This window comes from Rhododendron vialii, chromosome 11a, assembly GCF_030253575.1.
Source record: "Rhododendron vialii isolate Sample 1 chromosome 11a, ASM3025357v1".
In the NCBI taxonomy this organism is placed as follows: Eukaryota; Viridiplantae; Streptophyta; class Magnoliopsida; order Ericales; family Ericaceae; genus Rhododendron; species Rhododendron vialii.
This window is the reverse complement of record NC_080567.1, coordinates 35,119,519-35,137,397: the sequence shown is the minus strand read 5'-3', so window position 1 is coordinate 35,137,397 and position 17,879 is coordinate 35,119,519. Positions and strand designations below refer to the sequence as shown.

Below are 17,879 nucleotides of genomic sequence, written 5' to 3'. Positions count from 1 at the left end.
TGTGCTTGTCACCGGGCTATGCAAGGCATGGCATGTGCTTGTAAGAGGCTCAGACCATTGAAAAGCTATCGTCGAGGATGCCCACTTGACCGCTCGATACAATGAGGTGCCAAGCTTTTTGAAGCAATAGTGCTGTAACCAAAGGAGATCCATTGGAATGGAACTGAGAAAGAAACCAATTTCATTAAATGCCAAAAGTTGAGGATTTCAGTTGCATTTGGCTTCGTCCTGAGTTGCAACTAAATTAAGACAAAGGAGAAAGTTTACATTTATAGTCAACAGCACTCTCAGGTGAAGTTCCAAAACTCAAAACCCAGATACAAAAAAACATCCCACGGAAGGCGTATAAGTTTGTTCATCGCTCTATACACGGCAAGTTACTTATAAACTACGCCCCTTCGACAGTATGGGCAATCCCCACAAGTCCGAACCCAGGGATCCAAACAACTGGAGTGGAACCTATGCGCACATGGCAAACACATCAGCTCATCTCCTTCCACAAAACTCTCTAGACAGATACTGCATTCGCGTGATGCCCGCAAAATTTCCCCTTCAACACTGCATTTGGATTGATTGAAAACCTCCAGCTGTAAACAGTTGAGTTCCACCTGAGTGAGCCCAGGAGGTCTCTTGGTTGTTCGTTGTGGCGGCACTAACAGCTGCTCTATTTGAGGTGCTGAGTCAGTGATGAGCGGGCCTCCGGCTAGCCACTCACCCGAATTGTCAGTCTCCCAATCCCCTGCATCAATGAGGCTATAGTCGTCTCCTAATATGAGATCGGTGCGATTGAAAGCTGGTGAAGCCCTATTGTTTCGCCTGTACTCAAAAAACAGAATAAACAGCTAATTAGTAATTAGTTACCCATCATTTTATACAAAAGAGGAATCATTTGGCGACTCATATCTTTTCCGTGACAAGTGATCTCGTCATTCACGTACTATGGGCAGTTAGTTAAAAAGGAGCACTTATTTTGAGGAATTACTAGCACTTGACACTTGTATTCTGCCAGAGTGTGTATTACGCTTGCGCAGAAGATTAGCCCGCTCAACGTTAGTAGAACAGTAGCAATCAATAACGTCACATGAGATTTTTTTTCTGGCCGGCTCGTCACATGAGATTCTACTATTAGGTCACATGAGGTATCCCCAGATAAATTTACAGATTTACAAGCAATATATATTTATTGATACTACCATCACAAAGAACATCCGCAGAGTCATATAATACATTGACCACGGTGATAGTGCAAAGGACCAAATTCTCAGAATGCCAGTTCTGGGGACACAACCTCCGTTAAGGAAAACCCAATAGCTTGTAGCCTTGTACAAATGGCCAGTCAAAGAAGAGAAGGTAGACAATTTAGAATCCCAAACAAATAATTGGGAGAACAGGTTTAAGCCCATCTTAGATCTTCAAACTTTTGATGATCACAACCAAAGGATTGCAATCAGTATTACAAATTTCCCAGGGGGGAAGGTTAAAGAGAAGCTCGTCTGATAATAAAAATAAACCCAAGACAAGGATCCCCTCTAGCTCAAGTACTCACACTTCAAAATCCAAGAAACATGACATACAATTACCACCTTCTAGAACGGAACTCCCTAAAACCTCAGATTTCTTGAAAACATCCATAGTCATAACACAGTGAACAAGAAAATTTTAATTAGGCATATAACTAGGAATGGTTAAGCCAGATACAACCCAAATATCAGATGGAGAAACAAGATTAATAAATTGCATACTTAATACTAACCTGTTTCTTGATAGAGACACACTTCTCAATCTCTCAAGTAGCCTTTCCCTTGCAAGTAGTACAGCTCCAGGAAGCCTGTCATTCCCGTTTAATCTATGGCTGTTCGGTATGCCACCCAAATTGTCCAAATTGATGATGTTTCCAGAGGATAATTGGTTGCTTCCTTCTTCAAGAGGAACTGTATCGCGCTCCTGAGCATGCCAAAATATGTCATAAGAATGCATGCATGCACTGAAAAACTATGTGGCTACCGAATATACTGGAAACATGGAAAGGAATGGGGCCACTTGTAGCCTGTAGGGATAGATGAACTAAGGCAAAAACTTTCCGATTAAGAAGCATGCCTATATAAACGAAAGCTCACAAATTTGTCACCAAATGCAAGGAGACCTGTGTTTTGAGCTTCTTTACACTAATTAATAATTATTACATTAGCATTTAGCAGGTAGAGGCAGTGAGATTTAGTAGGGCTCACAAAAAGACCCAGTAACTTCTTCACCCGCTAATTTCATACTCGTTAATAGATAAATGCAAGGGATGTCATGTGACAACTTCATTGCAAAACAGATTCAGCCCATTTTCTCGTTTTCCTATGTTTGAGTACAAAGAGTCCAGAAGGGCGGCCAAAGTAAACATGCATTCCTTCCCAATAATTCTTGGTGGATTCTATCTTTCAACTTGTTTTCAAGACTACACTCTGCTTGTTAAAAGGCACAATATAACGCAGTGATGCTGTGAGAACATAGTACCTTCGGCTAATGTTGCTTCCCTTTGCTCCACCAGGACCACCACAAAAAGAATGGGCTTCTTCTTAACCTACGCCCAACCCTTTCTCCCGAGTATACCCATTACCGAACTAGGACATGAAATTCCACAACCACACAAACACTCACAAACATGTGGGCTCTACACATTGGAGGTGTGAAGCGTGTGTGTGGGACCCACATGTGGATTGAGTGTTTGTGTTTGTGGCTATAGCAAAATTGTTTATTTTACCTGCAATAAAGCTGGCATAATCTGCAGAATAGTTTCAAGCACATTAACCGACTTATTAGAAAATCCATTCGCCAACTTATACACTTCCAAGTTCCAACCGACTTTAGAAAACCACCACACTGCAACTTCTGATTACCTAATAGATTATTCAACACACTACCTAAAAAAACAAGAGATTCATCCAGGCAAGCCCTCTGCAAGCAAATGATAATCTTTCTCATCTGCTGCTAAATCAGACACTAAATTCCCTTTCCAATGAATCTCGTAAGTTCCTATTACACAAAAAAAAAACCCACAAATATTGCATGCCTGAGGAGTTAGAAAAATTGGCGTACCGAAGCGGAAGGGCGAGGAGAAGGCTGATGCCTGACTAGGGGGGATCGACGGAGGGGATCACAGCCGTCCGCATCGTGACGATGATCGCGACGAGTATTGTTGTTGATGCTGTTGCTGTGATTTTGGAGGGTTGAGTGATGGTGGTGGAAGTGGTGGTGTCGGCGAGTGCTGCCGTTGCCGAGGCTGTGGTGGTGGAAAATTCGATCACCGTCAAGCTCTAGGTCGAGACTGTTGCGGGGGTTCAGGCGCGACGACCTCCTGGTGTAGAACAGCTCCGAAGCGCTCGTCATGCGATATAATATTACACTTCCCTCTCTCTCTTCCCTTATCCGCGAGAATTCGATCCGATAGTGAAAAAAATAGAGGTAGAAATAAGGGGGTTTCGATGGGGAGAAAAGGAAAAAGCAGCGAAATTGGAGAAGTACGTACCTTCGTGGAAGCACCAGGCGAGACTCTGCGATGGAATCGAGAGCGGAAAACTTCGAAGAAACGCAGAGAGAGAGAGGAGGGATTTGGACTGGGGGAAGTTGGAAACGGAAACGGACAAGAAGGGGGATGCTTTATATATGGACAGTAATTACTACAGTAGGCGGATTGTATTTATGTTTCTAATTGGGATTAGTTAAGGAGTAATTAATAAGTAGTAGTAGGTGAGTAGGTGGACTGCATGATGGGTTTAAACGTAAATTTAGTAGGCATTAATCACTTGTGATCATGTTAACCTCCAGACACGTTTTAACTGCAACCAAACTATACCATTGGAAGCACACAAAACACTTGGATAGTGATATTAACAAAAAAAGGGAGTCACAAAATCAACAGCCAATAACTAACTTAAATTCTGACCTAATTTGCTTCTTAACTCCATTATTGGAGATGGCCTTAGCCTTGGTAAAAATGATTTTTTTTGGCCACATAGGTAGAGTGGACGGGCAAGGGACCCATTCAATTTACCATTGTCCAATTCTGTTCAATTTGGCTTTCGTGAGTTTTGCCTTGGATCTACAATAATAATTGGAACCGTTTATTTTGTAGAGCTCGTCGAGATCTTTGACTATGCAAAAAATCATGTTCGACTGTTAACAGCCAATGCCTGATATGAACACATTTATCTTCGAACAAATGGGTGTGATCCAGAGCGATAACTGCACTTCTTTAAGGATAAATGTGTTTCCAATCTGGCATCTTAACTGACGAACATGATTGTTTGTACGGTCAAAGGTTTCGATGAGTTCTACAAAATGAATGATTTCGATATTTTTTGTGGGCCCAGGACAGGACTCCTAAACGCCAAATTGATGAGATTGGATGTTAAGCAAAACTGAATAACGTGGGGTACTACGTGGTGGTGTCCCAAATCCTTATCTACCACACATTTGCATGTGCTCTGCACACTTTTGGTGGAAAACACAAAGAGGTGTGGTAAAAAAAGAGTTTGGGGGACATTGAATCATTTTTTGTTGGGCACTTTGGTGTGTTCAACCATAATTCTGGTGTTGTGATTTGATTCGTTGAATTTGTAGGTATTATTGAAAATTGCATGGAGATAAAAATCAAGTTACTAATAGGACTAAGATTATCTCTACATAATGCATATGGTTTTTCTCGTGGGACATTTTTTAAAGCGTATTACAGTCTATTTTCTTAAAACTAATATTGTATCCAATCAATTTTCTAATTTTTATGAATAGTCTCAGTTAGTGTACATACTGAATGGTTTATATTACGATGACGAAACTCTAGTTGAGCACATTAAGGCGCCCTACATCTTCATAATTTGATCTTGGAGACTGTGTCATCTAAGAATCCATTGTCCTCTTTGTTTGATTTTGGGTTTTTTCTCTTGAATTCTTGTCTTGGCGAAGAATGATCTTTCTTGATTTCTCTATTACTTCTTGGACCCTTGAATCCGTATCAATTGTAATGGCTCGTAGCAGCTAATCTGCTAATTCTTGTCTAACCACATATCTCAAAAGTTAAATCTAAGAATATACAATAGCTCATCGCGAACCATTATAAATTACATTCATTTTCCAAATTCCCCCCGTGTGGGACACCTTGGATGCTCCTAAAAAAGGGCCTTTAAAGGATCCTTTTTCACACGTAATTATTAATGGAGCTTTAATTCTTTTTGCTCCACATTTTTTCTCTCAAAATTTCCAAAAGAAAGAAAAAATTCAACGACTTCCAACTTGTTCCCACAGTCACGCACAAGAAAACTCCCGCCATTGCCGCGTTCTGTCTGATTCTTAAACCGGCAAACCACAGAGTGCAGAACACGCATAGAAACGAGAGAGAGAGAGAGAGAGAGAGAGAGAGAGAGAGAGAGAGAGAGAGAGAGAACAACGACGAACTGATCAAGATCCACGGAAATGAAATCGAAAGGAAAAAGAATTGGGGGTTTCAATTCCAAATTAGGGTTGCCGGCCATCTTCATCCTATGCCTTCTCTTTTTCCTCGCCGGCCTCTTCGGTTCAAATCTCCTTTCTCAGGTAACGTTTATACACAAAAAGTCGTACATATGAATTTCCAAACCAAATGTATCTGTGTTTGTATTAAGTGTGTGATGTTAAATTGTGCTTTTAGGATGAGCCTAGTGATGGATCGGGGCCCAGATTGCTTGAATCAGTTGCAGAAGACGACCGTTCGGTGCCCCATGGAGAAACTGGGGAGCCTGGGATTGCTTCCATTCCCTTTCAGGTTTAATGATCTTCGCCATTTTGTCATGTTATTTTGATTGTGTACATTTACAGTAAGGGTGCGTTTCTGCTAAACTAAATGGGCTACATGCTAATGGTAGTAGTCAAGTTGTTTCCACAAGGTGGTATTTTAGTTGATGTATGTGAGGAGAATAACTTGCCTAGAAATCTGTTAAAACATGGGCTTTAGTCCATTTTAGTCCTTATAATTCAGCAGAAACGCAACCTAATATGTTAGGTTAGAATGGTAGGTTAATAAGAATGTCCCACTTGTTTCGTGAGGAGTGTGAATCATTGTGATATAGCAGTGTTATCAAATATGAATTTGGATATTTAGCCGGTGATTTTTTCCCCCTTGATACCTTTGTCATTGTCATTGAATTAACAAACCCTGTTAAGAAAGTGATTTGTTTCTCAATGGGTTTGTTATATAACTTACATTAATGACAATTGTACAAGGGGAAAAAAATGGTATTGAACACAGGGAAAGCTCATGGCTTTGGAATAAATTCATTTATTTTTCTACACACATAGAAACGTGTACGTGTAGTTTCAATGTGAGAATGTCTTTCTGTGGCACCCCTAATATTCTCTTGTATCACACTGACCCTTTTATAGAACATGCAGACATATGAACTTTTTCTGTATTGAGACTCCCTAATATTTTGGAGTATAGATGAGTTGAGAGAGATAATTTTCACAAAATAGATTAAGGTGGTTTGGAAATGTGGTTGTTAAGAGGAGTGATGAGGTCACAGTAGATGGTAGCATTAAAGGAAGAGGAAAATCAAAATTTGCTTTAGGGGAGGTAGTTCAAAAGGATCTAGATTTGTTGGATACCACGGAACACGATGCAGAGCTTAATGAAGATAACGGATTCATGTAGCCGACCCTAATAGATAGGGACTCAAGGCTTGGTTTGGTTTTACTCCAGAATATTTTGCATGCAATCCTCCGCACTTTCCCGTAATCCCACTGCAAATCGAATAAAAAGACGGCGATCATTTCCCTTTTACTTATTTGGATGGAGACCCTAAGTTTTCCTGCTTATTGGATTTATTTTTAGAACAGCTTCTTGTTTTTGTAGGTAATAACTTGCAATTAGAGTGGTGGGATTATAACTAATTAGTAAATTAGGAGTTCCCTTCTTATTTGATCTTGTCTACTTTTTTGGTGGAATTTGGGGTACTTCTCCTGGAAGTGTAATACAATTCACCCAGGTAAAGCAGATATAGGAATGATTTGCTAATCGTTTGTGAACACAAGTGATGTGAAATCAGCTTGGTCGTTGATAGGATGGGGTGGAAGGACATCATCGCTTGGCACCTCCAACATGAAATCCCAGTTAGATCCCTGATTGCTTAAACTTTAAAGAAACAAGTCAAAATTAATACCGACTCTGCTGACTACTTATCTGATATGTTTGCCAGCATAAGAAGTTGCGGTATTAGCTAGTACTGCTTTTTCTGCTGTTGGGCTTGAATTTTACTTTGCACTTTTTAATGCAGGTGTTGAGCTGGAAACCACGAGCACTTCTTTTTCCCAATTTTGCTACACCAGAACAATGCCAAAGCATAATCCAAATGGCAAGGTCAAAGCTTAAACCGTCAAGCCTGGCTTTGCGGAAGGGAGAAACTGCCGAGAGCACCAAAGGAATAAGAACAAGGTACCTATCTTGGAATTCAAATTTATATCCTACTTACTTCCTTTTAGGTAGTCTTAGGTGGAACTGTGCTCAAGTATCAGGTGGGGAGCTTATATTCACTTCCCTATTGGAAACCAGTTATGAGCTTACTCACTTCCTTTTAGCAACATTGAGTAATCCAGGAGGAAAAATCACACCTAGAATTTGGGAGGTTAAAGTGTACTAGATTCACATCTTGTAATTGCTGGTTCCCCGTAGAGTATTCAAAGTCAGCAAGGTACTGAGCCCGGTAAGAAAAAATAAGAAGGAAAAGTTAAACTATGGCAATTGATATACAATCTGATGACTGTTGGATTGTGGATCATATCTTACAGTGTCTGATTAGGTAATGATCAAGGAGTCGTAATTTGTGTATTGTAAATACGAGGTGTACAACAATGTCTCCCACCTTTGTCCTGGTAGGCTTTACTACTCCCAAAGTTCATGCACTGTAGTGCATTATTCTTTTTAATGTTATGCACTATGAATCTATGCATCAATTTTGAGCGGGATTGTTCTTCACATGCTTTATAATGATCTTTCAGTTGATGAAGAGGCAGCAAATGGTATCGTATATGCATCTCATAATTTATCTACACATTATTTTGAATCTTGTGCGATATGATTCCTTGCATTGACTTCAAGTGGGATTGTGCTTTAAATGCTTTACCATTGTCTTTCATTTGATGAAGGCAGAAAATGGTACTCCTATCATATTTGCATTTTATACTCCCTTATGCCCCTGGTTTGAATCCCAATAGTTGACAGAAACCTAGTGACATTGTGATGAGATCATGACACCCAATTCACCCTGGTTAAACTTTGAACAGAGATACAAAATTGGTAATCATGGTTCTCGTTTGTGAGTTGTAAAGGCAATCTGAAATTTTAAATGTGACAGTAAAACTGATATTGGCTTTGAAAGGTAACAAAGGCTAATGAGAAAATTCTACTTGTTCTGACACTACCACGAGGGAAGTTCTGTACTACAACCCTACAAAACACCCTCAGTGAATCGAAGAATCAATAAAATGATCCCAGACACTTATCCTGTCTTCCATCTTCAATCTCTTGAATGAACCACTTTATATTGAAGGAACATCATTTGGAGTTTAGGTTTACCTTGTGCTCTGGGCTCACAAGATTACTGGAACATCTTTCTTGGAGTAGGAATTTTTTTTGTTCAGTTCTACCTTATTGTGGTTTGTGAACATTAATACAATTGTTTTGAGGAACTTTAGTGTTTGAATGTAGATGGATTGCCCATATGGGACTTAGTAAAAACAAGATGTTACACTGTGCTGCATATTTTATGACAGTGGTCAAGCTAAGTGCTTTGTTCAATATGATAATGTGTAATTTAGAGACATGACTCATGGTTCTTGTTACATTAAGTACTCTTTAACTTGCACTTTCCTTGGCAACAGCTCAGGCACATTTATCAGTGCATCAGAGGATGCAACTGGAATTTTGAAAGAAGTTGAGCAAAAAATTGCAAAGGCTACAATGTTCCCAAGGAGCCACGGGGAGGTATAATGGTTTGGAAAATTTTGTTTCATCAGTGTCCTTAAAATAAAATATGTTACAATCTTCTATATTTTGACAACCACTTGATCTGTTGCAGTGATCGCAGGGCTACGCTTTGCATTTAGAATCTTTTCGCCATGATATTATTTACAATTCCCTTTTTCTTGCTCTATTTTCATGTTTAGAAAATAATGGGGTTCCAAGGGTCGACTATTCTCAAACAAAATTATGCATTTCCGGCCTTTCGAAATTGAAATAGTTAATCTTTTATTACAGGTCAATTCTGAGATAGTCTGAGTAATGCCGGGATGTCACCATATTGCAGGCATTCAATATTTTACGCTATGAGATAGGACAGAGATATGTTTCCCATTACGATGCATTCAACCCAGCTGAGTATGGCACGCAAAAGAGCCAAAGGGTACGTTACTTTCTGGGATCATTATTTTTGGTTAGGAAGGTTCCTATAACTTTGTTTGTGTTACTTATTTACTTGTTTTGTTGCGGAACTGCTTAATACAAGGAAGCCTTCTGTTTCTTTTCTATTTTTTTCCCCTTTTGGAGACCTGCCTCCTACGCACCAGCCACATTCTCAAAACAGATGGTTACAGCTGTTTTTTAATGGGTAACAGTATATGCTGCTGCTGGAGTGCTGAAAAAGCTCCAAGATATTTCTATGTAAATCTTTCAAAATGGTCACTGATATCAGTTGCGTTCCCCATAGCTAAACTGGATGTAAAAACTCTCTCATTATGCTACGCACAGATAACATAAGCTTATTTGCAGAAACAGAGGATACACCTATAAGGAGTTTTGTGACTTCCCTGTGACTTGTTTTCTGACATAAATGCGTTGGGCAGTTCATACAATCGTGTGTTCAAGTTATTTATTTGTCACCCCAAATACCTAGAATGGTAAATTACCAAACGCAAGACATCTTATTGATATTCTTGTAGACAATATTGTTATGATCTGTCACCTTTGACATAGATATAGAATACGTACCATTAAATGGCCTGTCAGATGTTGCTAAGCATTTTCTAAATCTGTCATTATTAAATCTGTAGCTGCCCAAGAATTGTTTTTTGATTAACTGTGTTGCAGATTGCTTCCTTCCTGTTGTACTTATCTGATGTGGAAGAAGGTGGGGAGACCATGTTCCCTTATGAGGTATGATCCGGAGATCTTCACTGTTTATCTTTCTAGTGTGGGTTTCAACTGTGATGTATTGGGCAGTCATTAGAATGTTCTGACCTGCAGAATGGCTCAAACATGCATATGGGCTATGACTACGAAAAGTGCATCGGTCTGAAAGTGAAGCCACGCCAAGGGGATGGACTTCTGTTTTACTCATTGTTCTTGAATGGCACAATTGACAAGGTAGATATTATTTTTGTACCTTGTGTAACTCTACCTCTATGTTTCCAATTTGATCACTTGCAGTAAATAGTAACTAAAGTATGCATAGTGTTCCTCTCAAGATATTGGTCTTTTCGATGATCCGTAGCTTGTTCATGGAAAAACTCTTGGTTTGATACTGCCCTCGAGAAAAAGGAAAAGTTGTCAACACTGATTCTAAATTGAATGCTTTGTTGTTGCTTATGCTGGGAAATGACACTCTGAATGGCACATCTTCAATCCTTACCCCTTCTTCTATCCAAACCCAAAATTTGATTAAAAACACTAAAAATCCATCTCCAATGCCATACCCTTTTGCCTACCCCTTTTGAGTTTTACCCTTTTTCTTACCCAGATGAGGGGAGACCCAAACTTATAACCATTTTTCTCAACACCCCTTTTCACTTTCTTGTCACTTACAAATGTGCCATTTTGACCCCTATTTTGGAGGAAAAACATAAAAAAAACACTTTATTTGGGTTAGGAAAGGGTTTAACATTGGAGAAGACATGCCCAAATGAAGTTTTTTGACTCTAATTTTCACCCATATATGGGTTAAAAAAATGGATAAGGGCTGGAGAAGCTCTAACAGTAGAAGGAGGCCTCTTTTTTGTGGTGAATTTCCTCATATGTCCTGATTTGTGATTATTCTTGCAGACATCTCTTCACGGAAGTTGCCCAGTCATTAAGGGGGAGAAATGGGTGGCTACAAAGTGGATCAGAGATCAAGAGCAGGATGACTAATTTCCACGTACATAAAGAAGGCAATCCTACCCAGAGAGTTTCTTCTTGTTAGCATTTTGACAGTGCTCTTCTGTTATTGTATTGTGATTCAACAGCTAGAATGATACTGTTGATCAACAATTTGTAGAAACTCTCTTTGAACAGATAACTTTCAAATATGTAGCTCATATGAACGAGGCATCCAATTTTTGAGAATGCAAATGACACTGAGTTCTTGACATATATACGTCTTCGGTTCTCAACTCATTGGAAACTGCATTTGTTACTGGCCTTTTTACTTTTATTTTTTGAAAGACTGGCCTTGCTAATTCATGTGATAGTGGCCATTATTTGTTCACAAGGCAACGAAAATTTGCAGGGTTTATTGTATTTCTTTATGTGAATTTTTCTCCTCTTTCCAACCGCTACTGAAATGGCTGGAAAAAATTTACTTATTACTAGCTGGTTAATTGAGTCTTGTGTATCGGGTACTATATCTTTGAGGGGCACTTGAAAAAGGTACTTGTATTGTTATACTTGGAATTTGATTGGTCCCTGATGTCATTTTGCTTACTTGATGGACCAATAAGATATTAAGATCACATTTTAAATAGCGCAGAGTTGCAATTTCTTTATATTTTATTTTGGATTAAAAAATAATAGATGTTCAATTATAATCCATGTTCATGGTATCTGTTAGGGGCGGAGCAAATAAGGTGCAGGTGGGGTTACCTCATCCATTTTGATTTATCATTAGGACATTTAATACTAGTTTAAAGCCAGATTTTACTATTTTTATCGCATAAAAAGTTATAAATTGCTCAAACTTAGCTTCAAATGCATGGAAACTCCAGCATTGATGGTATTACAAATAAGGATATCATGTATCTTTTCAATAAATAATAAACAGTTCAAACCAATTATAAAATATAAATTGACTTATCAGTATAGATATACCTTACAATTAATCTCTTAATTTAGTAATTCTTTATATTAAAAAATTGAAAGAAATAACTTGCATATTAATCGAATTTTTATCCTACTACCAAAAATTTCTAGCTCTGCCCCTTGCCCCTAGTATCCATTAGGAATTTGCTTTTGACAAAATTAGCTAATTAAGCTACTATTATGTATGCCTATGAATGTTTACCAGCTTAATTATTTTTGACACATATATATATATCATAAACGAATTTAAGTGGATTACCAAAATAGTACTATCCAATATCATCTTTTAGATCACAACTCTCCACATTTTAGAAGTTGTTCACATATTACACCACAATTAGGAGTACTTATTTATTCCTATTTTATCTCGAATTTGGACAATACCTAATTTTTTAGGCTGCATTTGAAACAAAATTTGTAGAGCACTTGGTTAAAAGAAAAGAAAATGTAGGAAAAGAAATATCTTTTTCACGATCCAAACACAGCCTAGTTTTGGGCAAATGAGAAAACAATAAAAACCCGACCCAGAACTCACTTCCGCATTCCCCGTTGGATCTCAACTACGTGGTCCTATCAGACGTCTCTCTGTCAAGTGCAGATTGTAACGGGATGCACCGGATTACCCTTTCTTTGGAAGGGAAAAAGAACCGTTGAGGCCTGAGAAATCGCTTGTAACGGATAGTTCCCTTTTCGAAAACAACACATCAAACCTCTCCAATTAAACTATAGACGAGACTATACTACCTTCATTCTTCTTTTTTCATCTCTCACCGATCGAACCCACAAGACATTCTTCTTCTTTTCCGATTTTCTCTCAATCCCACACCATCAAAGTCTTCAAGATTCTGTATCAAAAGCATTATTTGTACATATATAAACGCATATCGTCCTCTTTAACGCACTCTCTGGGTCTTTGAATCTTTGTGATTAATACTCGGCATTGATTGTTTGATTCGAAAAGAATCCGTTTTAAGCGATGGATCTTGGGTGCATTGACATGGGTTGTATTGAAAAGCAAAGCGACGAGGCTTTTCTTGACTCAGAAACCAGTACAAACGGGTCTGGACTTTCGAATTCCAAGAACAGAAAGGTACTATACTAATATCTTTTCTTTATAGAAATCAGTTTCTTGAAGCTACTACTGCTGTAGGATTTTCATTTTTCTTTCTTTCCCACTGTTTAGTTGGTTGAGATCATGAATTCTAGCAGAGGCTGAGTTTTGGTGGTTGAACTTGAATTTGGAAACCCTAAACACTTGAATTCCCTGTTCCTGATGGTTTGTTCTTATTTGTTTTTAACTTGGGCAGTTTAGTTTCACTTCTCTCATACTTCTAGATATGTTTTCTCATTTATGTTTGTTTGAATTGAGGAGATGATTCCGCTGTGTTGCGTTCGTTTGTTTTCAATAGGATTTTAGTGAGTTCAAAACCCTAGAACCTTCCGAGTCATAACTAGATTTCAGAATCCATTGCACATGTGCAATATCACAGCAATCATTCTAGCACCACAAACTCCTCGAGTGTGTGCGGGACCCACTGTGAATGAGGGTGAGTTTGTGTGAGTGTTTGTGGTTCTAGCATTTTTGATCTCTGTATCATTCCAATTTTATCGGATGTCCCTGAAGGAACAACATTTTTTATCTCATAGTCCTCTATCACCCTCTAGTTACAATTTGTGCCTGGTCTTGTGGAACATTTTTTCATCTTTAATTTTCTTGTCATTTTGACGTCAATAGCATCACCGTTTGTCGATTTCGCTTACTGATTATATTAGTATCAAAAGCAGTAATTCTGCAATAATCCTGGTTTATAAACAAGGAAAGTAAATGCGATTCTGTTGAGAAACAAAAGTCACGAAAATGCAACTTTGCAGCGCAGTCCTGTCGTGTTATATTGGCGGAAACCAAATGCATGAATCTTAGATGTATTCCTAACTCGTACATTTACTTTTATGACAAGTTCTACAAATGGTGCCGTGTCTTATTTTTAGATTGGTGGGCAGAGTCATAAAACATAGTACACTAGAAAATGAGAAATTTGGAGCTTGATATCTCACGGGTTCTTCGAGCATCAGGAAATTACAATGGCGTGAGAATATTCAAATAATTGGATGTTGCTTTGCCTTTCAATCGCAGATGCAGAACAAGGGATTGACATCACAAATGAGAAAGAACCCTCTCCGAAAAAGCTCCCCTCTCAACTGGTTTCCAAGGAAAAAGGTGGACTCCTTCTTGAAGAGAAAAATAAAACAGCTTCAGGTAGTGCCACCATTATGTCTGTTCTTTCTTCCTGGATAGATTTTTTGATTTGGTTAATGGGTCCGAGAGTCTAGCAAATACTGACATATTTTGTTGCAGGAAGTAGGGGGCATGAATTCTACACTTGACGAGACTCTTGGTGACTCAAATCCACATTATTCAAGAGTTTTGAGAGAGAAAATGGCTGTTAGCGAGGCTGCACACAAGGCGATGGAGACACGGAAGGCTGCAATGGTGGAGGCATCTTGGTGTCGAATACTTCGAGCAGCGAGGTAGTTATCACTCAAATTAAGAGGCTCATTTTTGCTCGAACTCCTCCTTGTAATTTTGAGGGATGCCATATTGCTATCTATCAGATTTTATTTCACCACACACACATGACATGATATGACTCACCACGTTTTTCTGTTCTCATAAACTTTCTTTTTTGGGGGGGTAATTCTATTCTCATAATCTTTCCAAGAGGGTGTTTAATTTGCTTTTGGAAGGGTGATTTTATATTCTGGAGCAATGTGGAGCTGAGTTTGTCAAAATTTCGCTTCTGCTTTTGAGCAAATAAATATTGTTAAAATTACTTAAAAGTTGATTTTGAGAAGCATCAAGTTCGATACTTTTGGATTCTGATCTTGAGACAATCTTTTCAAAATCCAAAGTTTTGACAAACACGACCAAAACATGGACCATGCATTCAAGTAAGAGGTAAAATTAAAGTGGAGATTCTGCTCTTATTATGCAGGATCCAAAGTAAAGAAGCGGAAGCTCTCCTGTTGGAAGCTGAAAAAACTGCAGCAGAAGCCTTTGAAGCAGCAACATCGATCGGTGTAATCATGCACGATAAGCCAGATTGCCCTTGGAAAGACTATGAGATCGAAACATCAGAAAGATCCACCACTGCTCTTGCTGTTACAGCTTCCTTTGAGACTGCATTTGAAGTGGACAAACAAGTGGCTGCAGCAGTCAAATCTGCATTTGTCAAGCTTGCAAGTTGTCGTTCTATTAACAAGGACGAGTTTAAAGAACTTTTGAGAAAAATAAGTCAGCATCCAGATATCGATGAAGGAAACCAGGACTTATCTGAGTTATCTTCGGAGTGTGAATCAGATACTGCAGCAGAATTTGATCCAGGATTTCACCGGGATAGTTTATGTTCTCAAGACTTAAAGCTCGACTGTGAGAAGGCAGTAGAAGAAGTAAGAGAAAGGAAATACAAGAAGAAACAGCCTTTTCAAAAGTTCAACACAACAAAGCTTGTGGACATGATGCTCGATAGGCTGAGATGCTTGCAAGAAGATGAACTTGCTTCTCTCGCTATTATTGTTGCAACTTGCGGTTTAAATGCTGCTCTAGAGGAAGCAGAAAACTTTAAGCAGACTGATTTGGTTTCTGCTTCGGACTACACCTCTGCTCAAGCTCTTAGGAGAATATCTTCCGTCGGAGGAGGAGCAAGGAAGCAATTTGAGGCAGAACTTCCTAGCCTAGACAAGTTTCTTGTCAAGCGCTTGACAAAACTTGAAAGAGAGGTGCTAGAAGCAAAAAATGCCAGAATGAATGATAAGGAAATTGAAGAGATGAAAGGGAATATTCCAAATCCATATGAAACGAGAAGTATGAAATTGGAAAGAAGTAGGACACACAATGGGGTGATGAGGAACATGAAACAAGATATCACAGATTTGCCGAGCCTGGATAAGTTTCTAGTGAAGCATGTTTCCAAACTCGAAAGGGAGGTCCAAGAAGCAAAAAATAGAAGGGATTTTGAGCCAACTGAGGGAGGAGTCAAGGTTACTGATTTCGACAAGAAAAGCCCTTTGGTTACTCCAGCACACACAGTAGATGAAATTACAACTCCATTGTGTTGTGATAGAGAGCAAATGGGGAAAGAGAACATTGACCTGAACAAGAAAGGAGATGGAGGACTTGAAACGATGAAGAAGGAATCGAGGCTTATTTCAAAGATTGAAAAGCCGGGTGAGCCATTGATTCATATGCAAACGATTCTGGAGGCACCAGAAACAGTATCACTTCAAGATGGGAAAAATGAAAGCAAAGTGATAGGAAAGGAAAGACTTGGAGTAAGTGACAATGGGATTCATCGGTACCAAAAGAAATATGGAGGAACAACAAGTGTTGGAGACTTTGAAAGCTTGGATAAAGTTTTAGTAAAACATGTTTCAAAACTTGAGAAGGAGAAAATGGCGATGGGTTCAAAGGAAGAACTGGTGAGAGTGAAGAGAAGGGACCCTAACACACTTTCCGACACTAATGAAGGTAGTTTGGACCAAATTTTGGTTAAACACAAATCTAGACTAGAGAAGGAAAAGATGGCTGCTGCACAGCAACCGGATGACCGAATGACTCATTTTGTATCGCGAAGAGAAGCAAGGGAAAGAGAGTTGCAAGAAGCATGGGGAGGCATAGGTTTGGGAAACTCTATCCATCCACATGTCTCAAGACTTGAACGAGACAAGGCATGTTTTTCAATTTCTCTCAATAAGTTTAGCGTACTATCAAATCATATCATATCCCTTCTCTACTGCAATCTGTCATGTCTTAATTTAGGCTGTAGCCATCAAGGATTTAGGTAAAAAAAACAGAAAAGGAAATGAAAGAATTGTAGCATCTAACCATTAGGAGTTGTTATATTCTGAACATTTCTATTTCCTTTTCTGTTCCGTTGCACAAATCCTTGATCCGAAAACAGCCTCACTGAATCAAGTGATTTAGCTTTTGTCTACCTTTCTGTAATGGTGTAGTTGAAGAGAAGGGACCCTAACACCGAATCAGAGAATACTGAAGGCAGCTTGGACCAAATTTTGGTGAAACACACGTCAAGACTAGAGAAGGAAAAGATAGCTGCAGCTCAGCAACCAGATGACCAGATTAAGCATTCAGTATCGCGGAGAGATGCAAGGGAAAGAGAGTTGCAACAAGCATGGGGAGGCCTTAGTTTTGGAAACTCTCTCCATCCACATGTCTCGAGACTTGAACGAGACAAGGCAAGTTTTCTAATTTCCCTCAATAAGTTTCTTATCTAAATTTTACTGTTTAGCTTGGCTCTCCATCCCCATGTCTCGTGTCGCTATAACTTTTGTTTTTCTTAGGCTGCTTGGCTCAAAGCTGAAGAAGAGGAGAGGAGGAATGCTATGGAGGTGTAAATTCTTTCAAGCAATGCCTTTTCCTGGTTTTGTTCTAGTGAATCCAGACATGTTTTTTCTTTTCGATGTACAAATTGGAGTTAAAGGCTTTTTAAGTGATTTTGTGTTTGAATTGGTTGACCAAAAATCTACAAAGGTTTTCTCACTCTTGTGAAGTTTCTGTTATTGTGGCAACAGTATATTCTTCCACCTCTTATTTGTAATAACCAGAAGCCAAGCCTGCTGTCATGTGTCTTGAATATCTTTCCTCTGTGTTTCTGAATGACAAGAGAGTGTTAAAACTGTTTCCTGTTCTTTTTCTTGAACATGGAATCTGTTTTAGCAAGTGAAAACTGTTCATAAGCTTGGTGAGGGTCATTGTAACTGTATGCAAATTGAAACCCTCCCCACTGCAAAGATTTTT

At 38.9% G+C, this 17,879-nt stretch overlaps 4 protein-coding genes across 4 annotated transcripts in view; 3 read left to right on the top strand and 1 right to left on the bottom strand.

Moving 5' to 3' along the window:
* Nucleotides 1–164: 164 nt before the first annotated feature.
* LOC131308287 (probable E3 ubiquitin-protein ligase RHY1A) lies at nt 165–3,652 on the bottom strand. The gene is made up of 3 exons (XM_058335180.1): nt 3,085–3,652; nt 1,754–1,944; nt 165–816 (listed from the first exon to the last, which is right to left on the bottom strand). Exons 1-3 carry the CDS (start codon nt 3,373–3,375, stop codon nt 378–380), a joined length of 921 nt encoding a protein of 306 aa, XP_058191163.1. The 5' UTR covers nt 3,376–3,652; the 3' UTR covers nt 165–377.
* LOC131308292 (FAD-linked sulfhydryl oxidase ERV1-like) overlaps nt 3,602–17,879 on the top strand; it is a 59,494-nt gene continuing 45,216 nt past the window's right edge. Inside the window, exon 1 of the mRNA XM_058335190.1 lies at nt 3,602–3,611. The gene's annotated coding sequence lies outside the window, so the exon portion shown is untranslated. The remainder of the gene's footprint in view (nt 3,612–17,879) is intronic.
* On the top strand, nt 5,227–11,359 carry LOC131308289 (probable prolyl 4-hydroxylase 9). Its single transcript, XM_058335186.1, has 9 exons — nt 5,227–5,391; nt 5,428–5,577; nt 5,672–5,785; nt 7,293–7,450; nt 8,896–8,998; nt 9,321–9,416; nt 10,100–10,165; nt 10,256–10,375; nt 11,051–11,359. The coding sequence occupies exons 2-9, from the start codon at nt 5,458–5,460 to the stop codon at nt 11,135–11,137; spliced, it is 864 nt and encodes a 287-aa protein (XP_058191169.1). The 5' UTR covers nt 5,227–5,391; nt 5,428–5,457; the 3' UTR covers nt 11,138–11,359.
* On the top strand, nt 12,778–17,704 carry LOC131308283 (uncharacterized). Its single transcript, XM_058335173.1, has 6 exons — nt 12,778–13,154; nt 14,199–14,321; nt 14,421–14,593; nt 15,058–16,789; nt 17,075–17,317; nt 17,423–17,704. The coding sequence occupies exons 1-6, from the start codon at nt 13,041–13,043 to the stop codon at nt 17,474–17,476; spliced, it is 2,439 nt and encodes an 812-aa protein (XP_058191156.1). The 5' UTR covers nt 12,778–13,040; the 3' UTR covers nt 17,477–17,704.

Bases quoted from the DNA above. Each gene is read 5' to 3' on its own strand.
- LOC131308287 (XM_058335180.1), bottom strand. From the start codon at position 3,375: ATGACGAGCGCTTCGGAGCTGTTCTACACCAGGAGGTCGTCGCGCCTG. The intron at 1,945-3,084 runs GTACGCCAATTT...TGGCATGCTCAG, and splicing joins CTCCTCGCCCTTCCGCTTCG to GAGCGCGATACAGTTCCTCT. The intron at 817-1,753 runs GTTAGTATTAAG...TTTTGAGTACAG, and splicing joins GTGTCTCTATCAAGAAACAG to GCGAAACAATAGGGCTTCAC.
- LOC131308289 (XM_058335186.1), top strand. From the start codon at position 5,458: ATGAAATCGAAAGGAAAAAGAATTGGGGGTTTCAATTCCAAATTAGGG. The intron at 7,451-8,895 runs GTACCTATCTTG...CCTTGGCAACAG, and splicing joins ACCAAAGGAATAAGAACAAG to CTCAGGCACATTTATCAGTG. The intron at 9,417-10,099 runs GTACGTTACTTT...ACTGTGTTGCAG, and splicing joins GCACGCAAAAGAGCCAAAGG to ATTGCTTCCTTCCTGTTGTA.
- LOC131308283 (XM_058335173.1), top strand. From the start codon at position 13,041: ATGGATCTTGGGTGCATTGACATGGGTTGTATTGAAAAGCAAAGCGAC. The intron at 16,790-17,074 runs GCATGTTTTTCA...GTAATGGTGTAG, and splicing joins CAAGACTTGAACGAGACAAG to TTGAAGAGAAGGGACCCTAA. The intron at 17,318-17,422 runs GCAAGTTTTCTA...TGTTTTTCTTAG, and splicing joins CGAGACTTGAACGAGACAAG to GCTGCTTGGCTCAAAGCTGA.